The 16,716-nt window shown below is 46.5% G+C and overlaps 1 protein-coding gene across 1 annotated transcript; it reads left to right on the top strand.

The window, feature by feature from the left end:
- Positions 1-8,790: 8,790 nt before the first annotated feature.
- Positions 8,791-15,926, top strand: vamp4 (vesicle-associated membrane protein 4). The gene is made up of 6 exons (XM_048253574.1): positions 8,791-9,046; positions 9,158-9,208; positions 11,407-11,507; positions 13,948-14,027; positions 14,364-14,415; positions 14,599-15,926. The coding sequence occupies exons 3-6, from the start codon at positions 11,441-11,443 to the stop codon at positions 14,622-14,624; spliced, it is 225 nt and encodes a 74-aa protein (XP_048109531.1). The 5' UTR covers positions 8,791-9,046; positions 9,158-9,208; positions 11,407-11,440; the 3' UTR covers positions 14,625-15,926.
- The last annotated feature ends 790 nt before the right edge of the window (positions 15,927-16,716 follow it).

Raw genomic sequence — 16,716 nt, 5'->3', positions numbered from 1 at the left:
TCTACCTCAGTCCAGTAAAGACTGCACAACATGCAGGTTTATGGGCCCCTACAGTGAACCCTATATTTCAAGAACGGACATCGGTTGAAAATAAATCTCAACCCTGTCATGAAACATAAATGATGACTTCGACCTTAATTAAGCTGGATGCATTCTCTATGTCAGTTATTAGTCTGCAGTCTGAGCTATGAACAGGAATGCTTGGTAGTGGTGCCTGAGGAAAGAATGTGAAAATAACAACCTGAGGTGTGTGTCACAAACAAAGCCAGAGCCACTTATCATTACTCGTAGTATGGCAGCCAAACGTTAAAGCTATTCCAGGTATTTGGGAGACGGCGCGCAGGCTGTCCTATCCAGAGCCACATCAAACCCACAGACAGGCCAAGAGCTTAGCTTCCCCACAGACTCACAGTAGGCATCCCATAAAAACCAGGGGTGGAGGTGCTGTGACTTCCCAGTTACAATATCCCTCAATTAAGCACAACAGTGTTAGATTTTTCAGATACTTCCTCTCTGTCTTTCCTGTGTATAAGTAAACATGTTGTTTGGGATGCTGGACTTCATGGGGTTGGATGGGTGTCTGGGAAAGCTTCCTGTAAATGCTTGTGGTGGTCTGTTAGTTCAGACACTATTTCCTGACAAACTGTAGTTGCCATGAAAAAGGGTTTGCACCATACCTAGAGAGACAACCATATAGTTCATATTATTATTTTGCAACATACCTAGAGAGGTTTATGGGTATATGGTATAGATATATCATTATATATTGTTTATGTTATTCACTGCATCATTATATATTTAATCATTTATTGATTTAATCCTCAATCCTCAATAGTTTGCTATACACCCACACGTGCAAGACCACTGACTGATTTCACACGAGAAAGTGACACACAGGCTCAATTACAGGGCACTGCTGCAAGGAATAATCATAATCACACACACACACACACACACACACACACACGCACACACACACACACATACACACACACGCACGCACGCACGCACGCACACGCACACGCACACGCACACACACACACACACGCACGCACGCACGCACGCACGCACGCACACACACACGCACACACACACACACACACACACACATATTCGCTCTCTCCCAGCAAGACATCCAATAAAGAAGGAACTCATTAAACAGGTCGTTATCAGTGGCACTGATTTTATGCGTGAGAAAGACAACCATATCCCGTCTGTTTGCAGGAACACCTGGCATTCCACTTGTTGGTTTAAGCGGGCACTGTTTACACCTTGGTAATGTGGAATGAGTATGAATGTTCCGTCCTGTTTACAGCTGTGCTGACTGGATCGCAGGACACTTGCAAAAGAGAACAAAAAGAGCATGGAGAGAGAGGAACAAGGCGTCTGCTATCAAACCAACTTGGAATCTCCTCCACCTCCCTGGATAATGAAAACGAAAATGTCTGAAGCCTGAAAATGTCCTCAATGGTCCCCTGGGTTTAGTTGTCCATCAATCAGTGAAGTCACCATTAGGAGGAGAACCCTTGACCCATTGAGACCCTGTGTAAGGAAAGAAATGTCTCTGATAGATGTCTTCGGAAACCAGAAAAATAGGTGCAGGTGCAGAGATGAAAAGAAAGGTTTTTACTGAGTCAGTGGGCAATAACCTCGTCTCAGCCGCTTTGAAATGACAATGAAGATGTGAGTGAGGGGTCTGACTAGAATAATTGTGCTGGATTCACATGCAAGTCACGTTTTACCGCCCGTGCAGTGCATCTTATTTACAACATGACTCAGTCTTTCCCTCAACATTGTAATCAAACCACCTTCCAACACAAACTGCGTTTAATGACAAGCTAATTAACTTGGCTCGGTTTGCAGTTGGCCTGAAAGACAGGATTTAATGGCCCCTCACAAGAGCGGATCTTGGTTTGGCACTGAATATTTGTTCTCCCAGGTCATGCCCAATTTAACTTCGCTTATTTGTGGCATGGTTTGGGAGAGGTCAAGGGAGACGTGATTTAGGACCCATGTAATGATAATATCCACAACTCACAGAATTCTAGGTTTGAGTTAACTTACAACACAGATGTTACAGGTAAATCAAATTCAAGGCTCTAACGCTTGCATACAAAGTAGTCTCCGGTTCTGCTCCCGCCTACTTGAATGCCCTCATACAGACATACTCTAGACCGCTCGTCTTCAGACGAACGACGTCTAGCTCTACCACCGGTACGCTCAGGCCAATCCAAACTTTTCTCATCTGTTGTTCCTCGTTGGTGGAACACAAAGTTCCTACAAGGGCAGGGACATCCCTCTCCATTTTCAAAAAACTCCTGAAGACCCAGCTCTTTAGAGAACATCTCCTCTCATAACACCACTTACAACAAGTCTTGCTGATCCTAGCACTCACCAGCCATCTTGAATTGACACGTAACTGTTAAAAACAGCACTCACTGATGCACTTATTCTTACTGTACTGTACTTACACTTATTCTTAGGACAATTTAATTGTCCTAAAATTGTTGAGAATTGCTTTAAAACTTAAACTGTATACCATGTTGTTAGTCGCTTTGGCTACAAATGCGTCAGCCAAATGAAATGTAATGTAAGGTAATGTAAGGTAAATCAAGTATCTACGAGGCTTTTTAATATGGCCATATAGAGAGTTGTGTATAAGCCCATTAGCTAGACTCATGCATCCTATCTGTACGTGCTTCGTGCCTGTGTAAGGACAGAGTTATACAAATGGTTCTGTGTGATTGCTGGGGACTCTTCTGGTGCTGATGAGGTTCTGCAGGCGCATCTGGGAGGCATCAGTCATACGTTTGGGAGCAGTTCCTGTCGGCCCTCTACGGCTCTCCACAGTCATTTATAACCCTGAACTTCACTTTGTGTTGAAACACATATACACATCACATCAGCAGAACCATCTTCCTCTACATGCACTCCCCCACCCCAGAGAGCTTCCAATGCCCAGAGAAGCGTATGACACACTGGATTATCCATCCGGATCATCCAGGGAAAGAAAAATACCTTCCTTAAAAACGGAATTCAGAGCTTGTGGAATGTCTGTTCCTCTCATTAGGGATGCAGCTCTACTTACTTTCAGTGACTCTCTCTCTCCCTCTTTCTCTCTCTCTCTCTCTCTTTCTCTGTGGTTTCAAGCTTTATAAACTTCAGAGGAAGAACAGGAGCTTTATGGAGTAGTCTGAACATTGGCACATGGTAACTGTGAATACAGTAGAGGACTGTCCTTTGTAGGATGCTTCACAGTGTCTTGTTTGTTCTATGAGATTATTCCATGAATAATAAGGAGTTGGCAAAGCAAACATGCATGCATCCAAGCAGATCTTTACTTGAATACCAGCTATGTACAGTATGGTATCAATAATGTTTTTTTGTATAAACATCTTGAATGAATATAACTGTGAAATCAGGCCAATAGTGAGGAGAACTTGTTGAAATGTTTTAGACCGAAATGAAATCCACCACTGACAAAGTTTATTTCCCTTCAAAACACTGTCCACTACTTGACAGCAGCATTCTCTAATAAACTGGACAGAACAATATTTTTCAGGACCGCACTCCTCTAGCTCAGTGGTGTTGAAGGACAACATGCACCAAGGGGTTTTTCCTGGCCGTGGTGAAAAAAAAAGATCATCAATTTGATATATTGATTGATCATTTACCCCATAGTGCAAATAACCTGTTGAAAAAGTCTCATGAGAGGAGTTATTTTGAAAATGATTCTTCGGGGTGGCTGGATCAGAGGTCATAAATAGGCAGATATGTCCACTCTGAATCTGGAGTTTTAAGACAAATTTAAATATGTGCTGTTCTCTTTTTTCTGCACATATATTTCAAAGCTGGCTGATAAAAAGGCACAGCCCCAAATCATTTTCAAGTTCACAGTATGGACAGAGAGCCTCATCTTCTCACTTGGCACAAGAAAATTCCACGAGGAGTGAGGTCTCAAGGATACCTGCTTTATAGATCTCAGGCACAGAGTAAACATTCCAGCGCTTGCCTCCAAACTCTTCTCACTGTGGCCAATGACTGATAAGTATCCAACACAGTCCATCATTCCTTCATTTGTTCTAAAGATGGGCCCATAGCCTACAGGCATGAACACACTCCTGAGCTTGAAACAGTTGCGCTAAAGTTGCGCAACTTTTTTTTTAATGATCTTTTTTCTAATCAGAAACAAAAGGCAAATTGTGAACATATTTATGATTGGCCAGGCCTAATAAAAAAAAAAAGATTGACTAGATTAGTTGGTAAAATATGAACAAGAAAAGAAAGAGACCTGCGAAACTGGATTTCCATGTCGCATTTCTTCTGGAAGCTTCTTCTGACAGATTATGCTGACAGACTCGTCTTATCTAGCCTAATAGACAGCGCAGGCAATTTGAATACAGCTGTTTTGACCTCCAGTCAGCTGATGAGAACAGGAAGAATAGACAATCCGCAGATCACAGCAGACAACGTTACACGGAACGTTCTGTCCTCCTCTGGACATATCTGAAGAGCAGTTATATTTTGGCTTAGGGAAAGTGAAAAGAAAACTCTCCCTGTGCCATTATTTGCTTGCAGGAGAACGTGTCCCCGGGACAAACAGACCAAAGGTAGCTACATAGGTGAGCTATATCTATAGCACTGGCCTTGTTGTGGTCTTGTCTTGTTCGTCTTGCATCTCTGGTGGCGGTGTGAATGGTAGATAGCCAGCTAACGTTAGCTAGTTTGGCAGTTCTGTTAACGTCAGGCTAACGCTTGCTCACTCTGTTAATTCTACAATCATGTACAGCCATTGCTGTTTTTGTAGCAGTTAAGTTGAACATTTAAATTTGATTGTGTTAATTCAGTGAGAGGGTAATTGAACAATTCAGGGTAGCCATGAAGCTAGCTGGCTAGTTGCTATGCCTAATGTTAACGTTGGCGTTTGTTAGCCAACGTCAAGTAACGTTATGCTTGAATTATATGAAAGAAAGTAACGTTAACGTTATAACATTAACATCAAGATGACCTAAGATGTTGGTCATTAGCTATTTCAATACGGCAATTCCACGTCAGTGATGTCACGTTAGAGTACATTTTACTGTTTAAAATCACATCCCCACAGTTTTAGTCAGCTAGCAAGATATTATCTCACAGGCTTGTCAGATTGCTTTTGTCTATGTTGTCTGAAATCAGTGGATGAACAACATAACCTGACTTCAGCAACGTCAGCTGTCGGGTCAGAGTTTAAGTCCTGAGGCAACCATGCTCAATCTGGTTGTGGGGCAAATTATTTATATTAAAGTGATTTAAAGGTAAATTCTAGAAATTAGGACGTGTTTGTTGTCCTTTTCCGTCACCCAGCAGCACCGTGTAGCCAGTTTTGGATGTGTACACACAAATGGAATCGTGTCAACATAGGCGGACAGAAGTTTAATCTGAACTTTATCATAGAACCACGACTGTTTCAGACGTGTTGAATCTGTTTGAGACGTGTTGAAATGTCACTTTGTAGAGCCACAGAACAAAATGAGCTGTGTATAATTTAAAAGAGTCTACATCATTTGTGAGTGAGTGAGTGAGTGAGTCTGTCACTACAGTACTGCCCCATCAGTCATTAGACTCCATCCTTTGTCCTGTCCATTGGCTCATCTCCATCTTTCAGTTCAACATGCTCATGTGTGAAAGCACATTCAACGGCTGACCACCCTCAAAACCTAGGCTAATGGTCACCAAATTGATCTTATACAATTAGCTGTCCAGCAGCTATGCTGGATTACTGGAGTACTTCTGTCTTTACTTCCCCCTCTGTCTGCCTGCATTTCTTCCTCTCTCTCTTTGTTGTTGCCTCAGATAGACCCCTGTCCCCAGCCACACTCCCCTCCTCTACTGTATTCTGGAAAATTCCGAGGCACCTCTGGCCAGGGGAGAGGCCGTTTTCCGACTGCGCTGTCAAAAGGAGACAGGAAAAAAAGCCCCCCCCAGTTTGAGCACAGTGGACTCAATGGTATCTGTCGCGCAGATGCAGCCTGGGTGGAGGGGGCAGCCTGGGTGTAGATGGGGCAGCCTAGGTAGGATTGGGTATGGGGCAGCCTGGGTGGAGATGGGGCAGCCTGGGTGTAGATGGGGCAGCCTGGGTGTAGATGGGGCAGCCTGGGTGTAGATGGGGCAGCCTAGGTAGGATTGGGTATGGGGCAGCCTGGGTGGAGATGGGGCAGCCTGGGTGTAGATGGGGCAGCCTAGGTAGGATTGGGTATGGGGCAGCCTGGGTGTAGATGGGGCAGCCTAGGTAGGATTGGGTATGGGGCAGCCTGGGTGTAGATGGGGCAGCCTAGGTAGGATTGGGTATGGGGCAGCCTGGGTGTAGATGGGGCAGCCTAGGTAGGATTGGGTATGGGGCAGCCTGGGTGTAGATGGGGCAGCCTGGGTGTAGATGGGGCAGCCTGGGTGGGGTGAGTATGGGGCAGTCTGGGTGGGGTGAGTATGGGGCAGTCTGGGTGGGGTGGGGATGGGGTATGGGGCAGCCTGGGTGTAGATGGGGCAGCCTAGGTAGGATTGGGTATGGGGCAGCCTGGGTGTAGATGGGGCAGCCTGGGTGGAGATGGGGCAGTCTGGGTAGGATGGGGTATGGGGCAGCCTGGGTGTAGATGGGGCAGCCTGGGTGGAGATGGGGCAGCCTGGGTGGAGATGGGGCAGCCTGGGTGTAGATGGGGCAGCCTAGGTAGGATTGGGTATGGGGCAGCCTGGGTGTAGATGGGGCAGCCTGGGTGTAGATGGGGCAGCCTGGGTGTAGATGGGGCAGCCTAGGTAGGATTGGGTATGGGGCAGCCTGGGTGGAGATGGGGCAGCCTGGGTGTAGATGGGGCAGCCTAGGTAGGATTGGGTATGGGGCAGCCTGGGTGTAGATGGGGCAGCCTAGGTAGGATTGGGTATGGGGCAGCCTGGGTGGAGATGGGGCAGCCTGGGTGTAGATGGGGCAGCCTAGGTAGGATTGGGTATGGGGCAGCCTGGGTGTAGATGGGGCAGCCTAGGTAGGATTCAGCACGGGGCAGTCTGGGTGGGGTACAGTACGGGGCAGTTTGGGTGAGGATGGGGGCAAGGGGAAGTCCCAGATGGGTTTGGGTGAGGAGGGTCTGGGTGTGGTGGGAATAGGGTATGGGGTATGGGGCAGTCTGGGTGGGGTGGGGATGGGGTATGGGGCAGCCTGGGTGGAGATGGGGCAGCCTGGGTGGGGTGAGTATGGGGCAGTCTGGGTGGGGTGAGTATGGGGCAGTCTGGGTGGGGTGGGGATGGGGTATGGGGCAGCCTGGGTGTAGATGGGGCAGCCTAGGTAGGATTGGGTATGGGGCAGCCTGGGTGTAGATGGGGCAGCCTAGGTAGGATTGGGTATGGGGCAGCCTGGGTGGAGATGGGGCAGCCTGGGTGGAGATGGGGCAGTCTGGGTAGGATGGGGTATGGGGCAGCCTGGGTGGAGATGGGGCAGCCTGGGTGGGGTGGGGATGGGGTATGGGGCAGCCTGGGTGGGGATGGGGCACGCTAGGTAGATGAGGGGATGAGAATTGTGAAGACTTAGTTGCTAGGGAACTAAATACAAAGTGTGAGTGTGGATCACAAACTCGGTTGAAACATTTTTAGTTGTCTCTGTGTGTGTGGAATCTGTATTCTGTGATGAAAATGAAGGAGCAATCAGCAATCTTTTCTTCCTCCTCCTCTTCTTCCTCCTCATCCTCCTCCTCCTCTCAGTTGCTCCACTGCGTTGGTAAGCAGCAACAAAGAGGAGCACAGGACCTCTTACATAACACATGCTGGCCACTCACACACACACACACACACAAACAAACACACACACACACTCACTAACTAACTCTGTCCCACCGCAAATAATTGGTACCAGTCCACTCTTGCATCCTGTCTCCGCTCTCCCCTCATTGGCTTTCCTCTCCCATTATGATCAAAAGGAAGTAGTGTGGATTGTTTTAGTACCAGACGTAATGATTGCTTTGAACAGACGATTGGTTCGAGACTGTAATGTGCTGATGCTATGCGGACACAGTAATAGCAGTGATTGAAAGTGTAAAGATAACCTATTGTCATATGCCAAGTGAAGATGAGATGTTTGAAATTCCTTTAGTTATACAAGAGCTTCATAAAGACATGGATGGGTATAATAGACTTTAAGGCTTTGGCTGGGAAGTCAAAACCAAGAGATCTCAAAAACTTTCACGAAGCCAAGGTATGGATATGATCACTTTATTATTGAAGACAGAGCAGCATCCATGAAAATCTTCCAGACAGCTTGGGCGATCTGAATGTCCAGAAAGAATTCCCCTGATGTGATGTAAAAAATAATTTAAAAGCTTCAGAAGAAGAGCAACTTCTGATCAATCTGATGCTGATATAGTGTACCAAAGAACTGCATAATAATATCCGTTGATGTCACACTGTTGGAAGCACATCAGTTTCACTTTTCTGAAGACCTAAACTGCTTGCAGATTCAGCATCTTAGACTGAGAAAAAAAACACATCATAGTTATTCTGTCTTATCCTGTATTGCAGTGTCATATAAAGTGAGGTCAGCTGACCTGAGCAGCAATCACACACAACAGTGCCTTGTAACAATTAATCAGAGGTTCCATTGCCTTGTAATATAATTAAAGGTGAACAGGGTCGGCATCTCAACATGTGCTGTCAGCACAAGGCTTCAGTTTGAAGGTCCTGTGAGTGCATCTGCAGGAAATCATGGAGGCTCTCCAGGGGCATTTTGCTAAGCCCTCAGCCAAGCCCCTTTACCCTTCAGTATTTCCTCCTCTGTGTGGACTTTGACCAGACCGCCTCAAATATGACTGCGGACCGTCTGAAGACCATAACAGACTGTTGACAAAGATCAGGCCTGTGCGGCATCTGTTGTCTTAGGTGTTGAGTGTTTGAGTGCTGGGATTCCATTCACGAGGGGAAAGGTTAGAAGTGTTGTTGGTGTGACCTGAGTTAATTGTCTCACCCATGACCTCCTTAATCCACAGAGAAACTTGCTAGAGGAAGATTCTGATGAAGAGGAAGACTTCTTCCTGTGAGTTGTGTTTTCAGTCCCTTTCTATAAAGTGCAAAATAACAGACCATTTTACTAATTGTAAATAAATATAATGTTAAATAAATGTTTTTTTTTTTTTTTTTGATTTAGGAGAGGACCCACAGGACCAAGATTTGGGGCAAAAAATGACAAAATCAGAAAGTAAGTCTAACACTATAAAAAATGCAAAACGACCAGTGATATCAAATTGTCAAGAGACAAATGATCTGTCGGAGTGAATATGGCATCTGTACACTTACAAGGGTAGAAAGGGAGAAATAGTCTCATATGGACACAGAGACATTCATATGCACACAGCCTTACAGATCATGGTGTACAGCCAGAAAGTTTCAAAGGTGTGTCGCCTCCGAAAGGCTGCTCTGATTGTCTCACTATTTGTGTCTGATTATATAACGCTTCGTAAAAAGAAAAAGCAATAAAAAAGACCTTCCACAACTTTTCAGTGTTTCATAACAGGCCTCTTCGCCATCCTCATGAAACCTGGTGTGTGTGTGTGTGTGTGTGTGAGACACACAAGTACAGAAGCAATTATTTTAATGGCAAACCGAAAAACAGCCAAGGACAGGGGGGTGACTGTCATCTCATAAAACCCCCACCCTAGCCCATGTGCCCAAAACCAGCCCCAGACCTCTCTGCTCTCAAACCCTGACATGTGTCAGGTTTGTTTAGGTTACGAGCTTGCCAACATGTTTGAGTTATTTTCCCAAAGGACTCTGCATTGCAGGGCTCGATAATGCTGTTACAGGCAGGCCTGTGAAGTCAAATTCTTCCCCCCTTTTTATTTTTGTACCTGCACTGCACTCCTCCTTTTATTGAAAGTACTCGGAACGGAGATTTAATTAAGACCGAGAACATTGGGGAGGTTTGTTTTTATGAAGCTGGCGCTGCGTTTGTACTTTGGCACTGAGGATAAAAGCGAGGGAGGTAAGAGAGGGAGGAGAGGGAGGTAAAAGAGGAGGAGAGGGAGCTAAAAGAGGAAGAGAGGGAGCGGCCAGAGGGAGGAGAGAAGGAGAGGAAGAGAAGGAGGAGAGGGAGCGGTCGGAGGGAGGAGAGAAGGAGAGGAAGAGAAGGAGGAGAGGGAGCGGTCGGAGGGAGGAGAGAAGGAGAGGAAGAGAAGGAGGAGAGGGAGCGGTCGGAGGGAGGAGAGAAGGAGAGGAAGAGAAGGAGGAGAGGGAGCGGTCGGAGGGAGGAGAGAAGGAGAGGAAGAGAAGGAGGAGAGGGAGCGGTCGGAGGGAGGAGAGAAGGAGAGGAAGAGAAGGAGGAGAGGGAGCGGTCGGAGGGAGGTGAAAGAAGAGGCTGAATTCTTCTCTCCTTCTGTGTTTCCCTGCACTCTGCCCCCCAGCGGGGTATTGTGTTGAGTCAATGAGGAAGCAGGTATATACACACACACACACACACACACACCCACACACACACACACACACACACCCTGTGTTTTCATGCCTCTACAGATGAAGTGGTGGTACTACTGCTCATTATTATCGGTATGTTCAGTGTAAATCTCTATTCTTTGCTTTGTGTAAACACATGCCTCTACAGATGAAGTGGTGGTACTACTGCTCATTATTATCGGTATGTTCAGTGTAAATCTCTATTCTTTGCTTTGTGTAAACACACACACACACAGAGGTGCCACCTGCAGGAGAGATTAGCTGTGCCAAGGCATGCCCAGGGAGGGGCGCTGGCTCCAGGGGAGAGAGGGCAGGGGTGCAAGCAAGCTTGGCAGGCCCAGCCCATCTTTGGGCAAAAGCCATCTCGGCACCTCCTAGGGAGTCAGGCTCGTGCTTGAAGAGAAGAAGTCATGGGGTGCTCTTGTCATTCTTCACCCAAGGGAATGTTCGGGTCAACAGGTAGTAGGTATTTGAACATGCCCAGGCTCCACTAATGGGCATTCTCTTGTGTCTTAACCAAAAAAAAAAAAACCTCATAAGCATGGCGCCTGTTTTCCATGCATGGAGCGACTGCGAGGAACCACCTCCAGAGAGATCTGACTCAGGCTGGGGGACCAAAGATTCCCTCCCAACGTTGTAAACATGCTGGACTCCCATTTTATGTCCTGGCCGCTCCAATTCTTTCTTTTTTTTTTTTTTTTTATGGCTGAGCGCATAAACAGAAGCGGTAGCCCTATTACCTGTATTTACAGCCTTAACACTCTGAAATCCCCAGCGAGACTTAAATTACAATGTATTTATACAGCTGGATACATGCAAGGGTCTGGGTGTCATACTTGTATATTGTTTTAAAGGACCCCCCCCCCCAGTTCCCTCTGTCGTTCTGCCATCTTAAAGGCCTCTATTGTTGCTTGTTTTGATTTTAGCCTCCTCTTCTTCTTCTCTTAGCGTGCAGTCGCAGGTTGATGAGGTCATCGATGTCATGCAGGAGAACATCTCCAAGGTTATTGAGAGGGGCGAACGTCTGGACGACCTGCAGGACAAATCAGGTGAGACCATTTGGCCCTGGCTGCCTGACGTGTTAACAAACGGCTCCAGGGAGTCTTTCACAGATGTGAGCCGTTGAAAAACAACAAAACAACATGACTCCGCAAACTCACTCAGTGGGAGAGCCGGAGGGGAGAGATTGTCACCCATTTGAGTCTGCACCACCATCCTCAACACTGATGAACATGCCAGGCAGCCCCTACAGACAGGACAGAAAACATAGGTGTTCATGCATAAACATCAGTTAGGGAATGAGCCAGAGCCCGAGTCCAAGTATCTGCATCCCCACACACAGAACCAAGGGTGTGTGTGTGTGTGTTTCTTTCTTTTTTTGGGTGGAGGGACAAGTTTTTAGTTCTTTAGATATTTGCATAAAAAAGCTTGCAGCATTCCTGGCTGCACACTGACACTTCCCTGTCTGGCTTTAGTCGTCGTCCTGCTCCTCTGCTTTTGCTATTCCACAGGCCAGCAGAGGAGACTGTGACATTTATATGACAAGAGGCACTTCCCGAGCCAAACAAAGTGCCCCTCGACATTAACCGCTGCCAAGAAAAGCAGAGGAGGAGAGCCCCGCCGTCTAATAAATCAAGTGTGCGCAGGACGCTTGAGCAGCACTTCAGACGTGCCGGTCAAACCTATTTATTTAGTTTAGGCGTCGGTGGTGGACACCTCAGACCTCCGGTGCTCTGCCACTCAGTTGGCCAGCTCAGGTGTCCTACTTCACAGGCACGACGGGCTCTGATGTGGAGGACGAAACCAGAGCCCTGTGCATAGAGAGGTGTCAACTGAGAACGCAGACTGTGACTGTGTGCGTGCATGCGTGTGGGTGCATGTGTGCGTATGCAGGCATGTGTGTGTGTGTGTGTGTGTGTGTGGGTGTGTGTGTGTGTGTGTGTGTGTGTGTGTGTGTGTGTGTGTGTGTGTGTGTGTGTGTGTGTGTGTGTGTGTGTGTGTGTGTGTGTGTGTGTGTGTGTGTGTGTGTAAGAGGGCAATAGACAATGGAATGACGGTGATGTAGCTTTGAGTTGGTCTCCTGCTAACAGCTCCTTGTTCTCTTGTTGTCTGTTCTCTGTTGCACAGATGATGCTCATTGCTTCTCCGGCGCTTGTTCCTCCTGGCGTTTCCATTAGAATTTGTTATGTCGGGGGACAGATGTTGCATAACAGGCTCTCCCTCTGTTTTGGTGGATGTGTGAGTGAGTGGGACAGTTTAGGGGTGGCCAGGGGTCATTTTTTGAAGCGATCATGTTTACCAGGAGAAGACAAAGAAGTGCATCTGGAAGGCATTGTCACTTCAGTGTGTCTGTGTGTGTGTGTGTGGGTGGTGTGTTGTGTGAATGTGTGTGTATTGTGTGCTCAACATGTGTTATCCAGTGTTGATCTATGTGCACCATGTGCAGGTAGGAGACGGAGAACGCTGTGTGTGTGTGTGTGTGTGTGTGTGTGTGTGTGTGTGTGTGTGTGTGTGTGTGTGTGTGTGTGTGTGTGTGTGTGTGTGTGTGTGTGTGTGTGCGTGTGTGTGCGCGTGCGCGCACGTGTGCCTGCAGTTGTGAAACCTCAAATAGGCGTCTCCCCGATCACTGTTATTAGGTGCCGCCACATAGCAGCGCCAGGGAGACGTGCATCTGTGCACAGCGAAGAGAACTAGCCGGCCTCTAGACCTCTCCTTCCCGCACACTCCACACCCTGGAATATGCTGTTCTGGCTCTCTGCAGTGACCGGGACCTGATCTGTTGCCCTTCTCTTACCCTCCAAGTTCTCTCTCTCTCTCTCTCTCTCTCTCTCTCTCTCTCTCTCTCTCTCTCTCTCTCTCTCTCTCTCTCTCTCTCTCTCTCTCTCTCTGCCAGTGCACACGCAGGTCCCCACTCCCACGGCCTCAGCTGGGTCCCAGACGTCAGCAAACACTCACTCCTCATTAGATGCTATTATTAAATGCTTGGAGTGGATTCCTGCCATTAGTAAATGTTTTGGCACTGACTCAGAGACTGGAGTTGGGGGTGGGGTGGGGGGTGTGTTGTGGAGTCTAACGTAGACAGCACACAGCACTGATTATGATCACTAGAGACCTTTCTAATGTCTCGGCTAACAGACCGAATGTCAACAAAAGTCTCGAAGAAACAAACAAAAAACCTGGAGCACACTGTGCTCTCAGCCGATATTTTGGTGAGATTGCGTAACACACACACGGGCCTTTGAGATGTGGCATGAGATGTAACACACACACGGGTCTTTGAGATGTGGCACAGAACAGCCTGCTCATCACCTCTCCTCTCTGTGCAGTTTGATTAGACAGCTGATGGTCCATTGTATTTGTCTGTTCTCTACTCACTGTCTCTTTCTCTCTCTCCCTCTCCCTCTCTCTCTCTCTCTCTCTCTCTCTCTCTCTCTCTCTCTCTCTCTCTCTCTCTCTCTCTCCCCGGCGTGTGTGTGTTTCTGTGTGAAGAGAGCCTGTCGGATAATGCCTCAGCCTTCAGCAGCCGCGCCAAGCAGCTTCACAGGAGGATGTGGTGGAGAGACGTGAAGGTGAGTAGTTTAGGTCCCCCAATCCCCCAACATTGGTCCCCCAATCCCTCATCAGTGGTCCCCGAATCCCCCAAAAGTGCTCCCAGAATCCCCAAAAGTGCTCCTCCAATCCCCCCCAACATTGGTCCCCCAATCCCCCAACAGTGGTTCTCCAATCTCCACCAAGTCTCTCCGTAGTCTTGCAGCACTTCAGCCTAATCAATTTTCAGATAGCAGCATAAGAGTTCTCCACTGTCCACAGAAGGCCAATGGTGTTTTAAATGTCACTGGTTTACCCAAACTGGTTTTGAATGCTTTAGGGCCTGACCTCTGCCCTGTGTTTCTCTTCCTCTACAGATGAAGGCAATAATTGCTCTGGTTGTGGTGGTGCTACTGCTCATTATTATCGGTATGTTCAGTGTAAATCTCTATTCTTTGCTTTGTGTAAACACACACACACACACACACACAAACACAGAGGGATACTGATACTCACATACACAAATATTGATTTGTTTCACTTCTGTTTCATCTGTTGTATCTCTACCCTCTGTGTGCACCGGAGACTAATGAGCTCTTCCTCTTCCTTTAGTACCTGTGATCCTGCGGTATCGCTAGAAGTCTCCAGTCTCTCCTGGCTGCACTCACTCCTCCACACCAGCGTGAGGCGCGCACACACACACACACACACACACACACACACACACACACACACACACACACACACACACACACATACCTAGCTGCTCTGCCCACTGGGCTAACCAGCTCAGGGCCAGATCCAGGGTCCAGCTCTCTGTGTGTGTGCAGCCCCCCCCATGTATACTGAATATATTTCATCTGAACATATCAGTAAGCAAATACACACACACACACACACACACACACACACACACACACACACACACACACACACACACACACACACACACACATAGATTCTTCACTTGAAGACTGTCTGCGGTCAATCAGGCCAGTTGGTGCCTGCTTTCCTCATCACAGGTGCTCTTCTCAGCCATCTTAAAAAAAAGTCTTACTCATCGTTGGAAACGTTTCCTGGTCACATGAACAGGAGTCATTTGAAGTATGCTTACCAGAACTGTGAATCAGATATAATGTTAGAGCCCATACTTATTCTGAATATACTCAAGCACACCACACACACACACACAGATACGTGTTGCTTAAGGAATTGGTTATAGTTTTGTTTCCATCGAGTTAAGTAAATGGAAAACCACAATTCAAGTAATTTGTACATAGTTTTGGTTAAGATTATGATGAATGAAATACATGTGACACCAGATAAGAGGGCCTGGGTGGGTGTCTGTATGTAACCTGCATCAACTTGGTTTAAAATCTCACATAAAATATATACAGTTCTAGGGATTCAAGTAAGTAACGCTTTTAAATATGTGCTGCTATTACCATCCACAATGACCGGGACAAATGTAATTGGGGAAATGTGGGGTCTTGACCATGGCTGTTACTTGTAAGTGTGCTTTGTTTATGTTAGGAAGGGACTTCTTTTTGCAACTTGCATCTTAAGTGGAGAGAGTCATCAAAACTGGACTTTATTGTGTGGTTTTACAGTTTGATATAAGCATTAATTGGTTATAATTTGGATGGTTTAATCACAGATTAAGTTTAGTCAGTCAGCATTTATGGGCTGGGATTCACACATCTGTATATTAGGACCATACTGATATTGTTTTTTTCTTTGTTATTTTCAGATTATTATTATGATTTATGTTATTATTATTATTATTATTATTATTAATATTATTATTTGTATTTAATTTAATGTAAATACTTTTAAGTTGATGTAAATATTCATTCCATAGACGAAGACTCAACAATGTAACATTTGCCGACTGTGAACTACTTGACCGATTTCTTTGAAATAAAGTAATTTTAAAAGGGTGTATGACTGAATGACCTTCAGACTGTAGGGAACAGAGGGAAAGGTCGTTTAGAAACTGACACTCGTCTGCCAACCAGTTTAAGAGTGCATCATTCCAACACAATAAGGCACGCACACGGCCCTCTGGGAACCATTGGTATATGACTCTAGCATTCTTTCAGGGATTCATTATTTGATTTTTTTTATTGACCACCCGCTCACACACACACACACACACACACACACACTCTAAACGACTCTAATGGTCGTTTCAAAGGGGTTTTCTTTTTTACGACCAGTACAGTGTTTCAGGTTAGTCCTTGGGCCTGCGTACGATTTGAGCCACGTTTTCCATCAGGTTGTCATCGTAATCGTTTTCTCATGTTGTGTTTTTCATTTGGTTTGCCCTCTTCTCTATCTGCTCTTGTCGTTGTGCTAATGTGGTCGTGGCGCCATGCGGTGGTGCCCATGTGACAAGAAAGAGGGAAGCAGAACCAAAAGACCTTTCTTACCAAAAGATACATAGTAGTAATTTGACGCAGTCCACAAAGTCTGCTTTCTGAAGGGCAGTGCCCATGGAAAACAGTGAAGTGCGAGCTGGGGGATTGGTCTGAGCGTTTGCCATTTGGACAGTGGACAGAGAGTTGGGGACCATGAAAAACCCTGGGATTTATAGCCATCATTAATATTAACTCCAGAGACTGGACCATCGTTTACCCAAGATCATATTCCTGGTTTTCCATCCTCTTTGCCCCTTCATTTCTCACTCTTTCTCATTCATGTGAGAGATTGCTTTCTCGTTATTCCACA

The sequence above is a fragment of the Alosa alosa genome, chromosome 9 (assembly GCF_017589495.1).
Source record: "Alosa alosa isolate M-15738 ecotype Scorff River chromosome 9, AALO_Geno_1.1, whole genome shotgun sequence".
NCBI lineage: Eukaryota > Metazoa > Chordata > Actinopteri > Clupeiformes > Clupeidae > Alosa > Alosa alosa.
The sequence above is the reverse complement of the archived record's forward strand: the minus strand, read 5'-3'. Positions and strand labels throughout refer to the sequence as shown.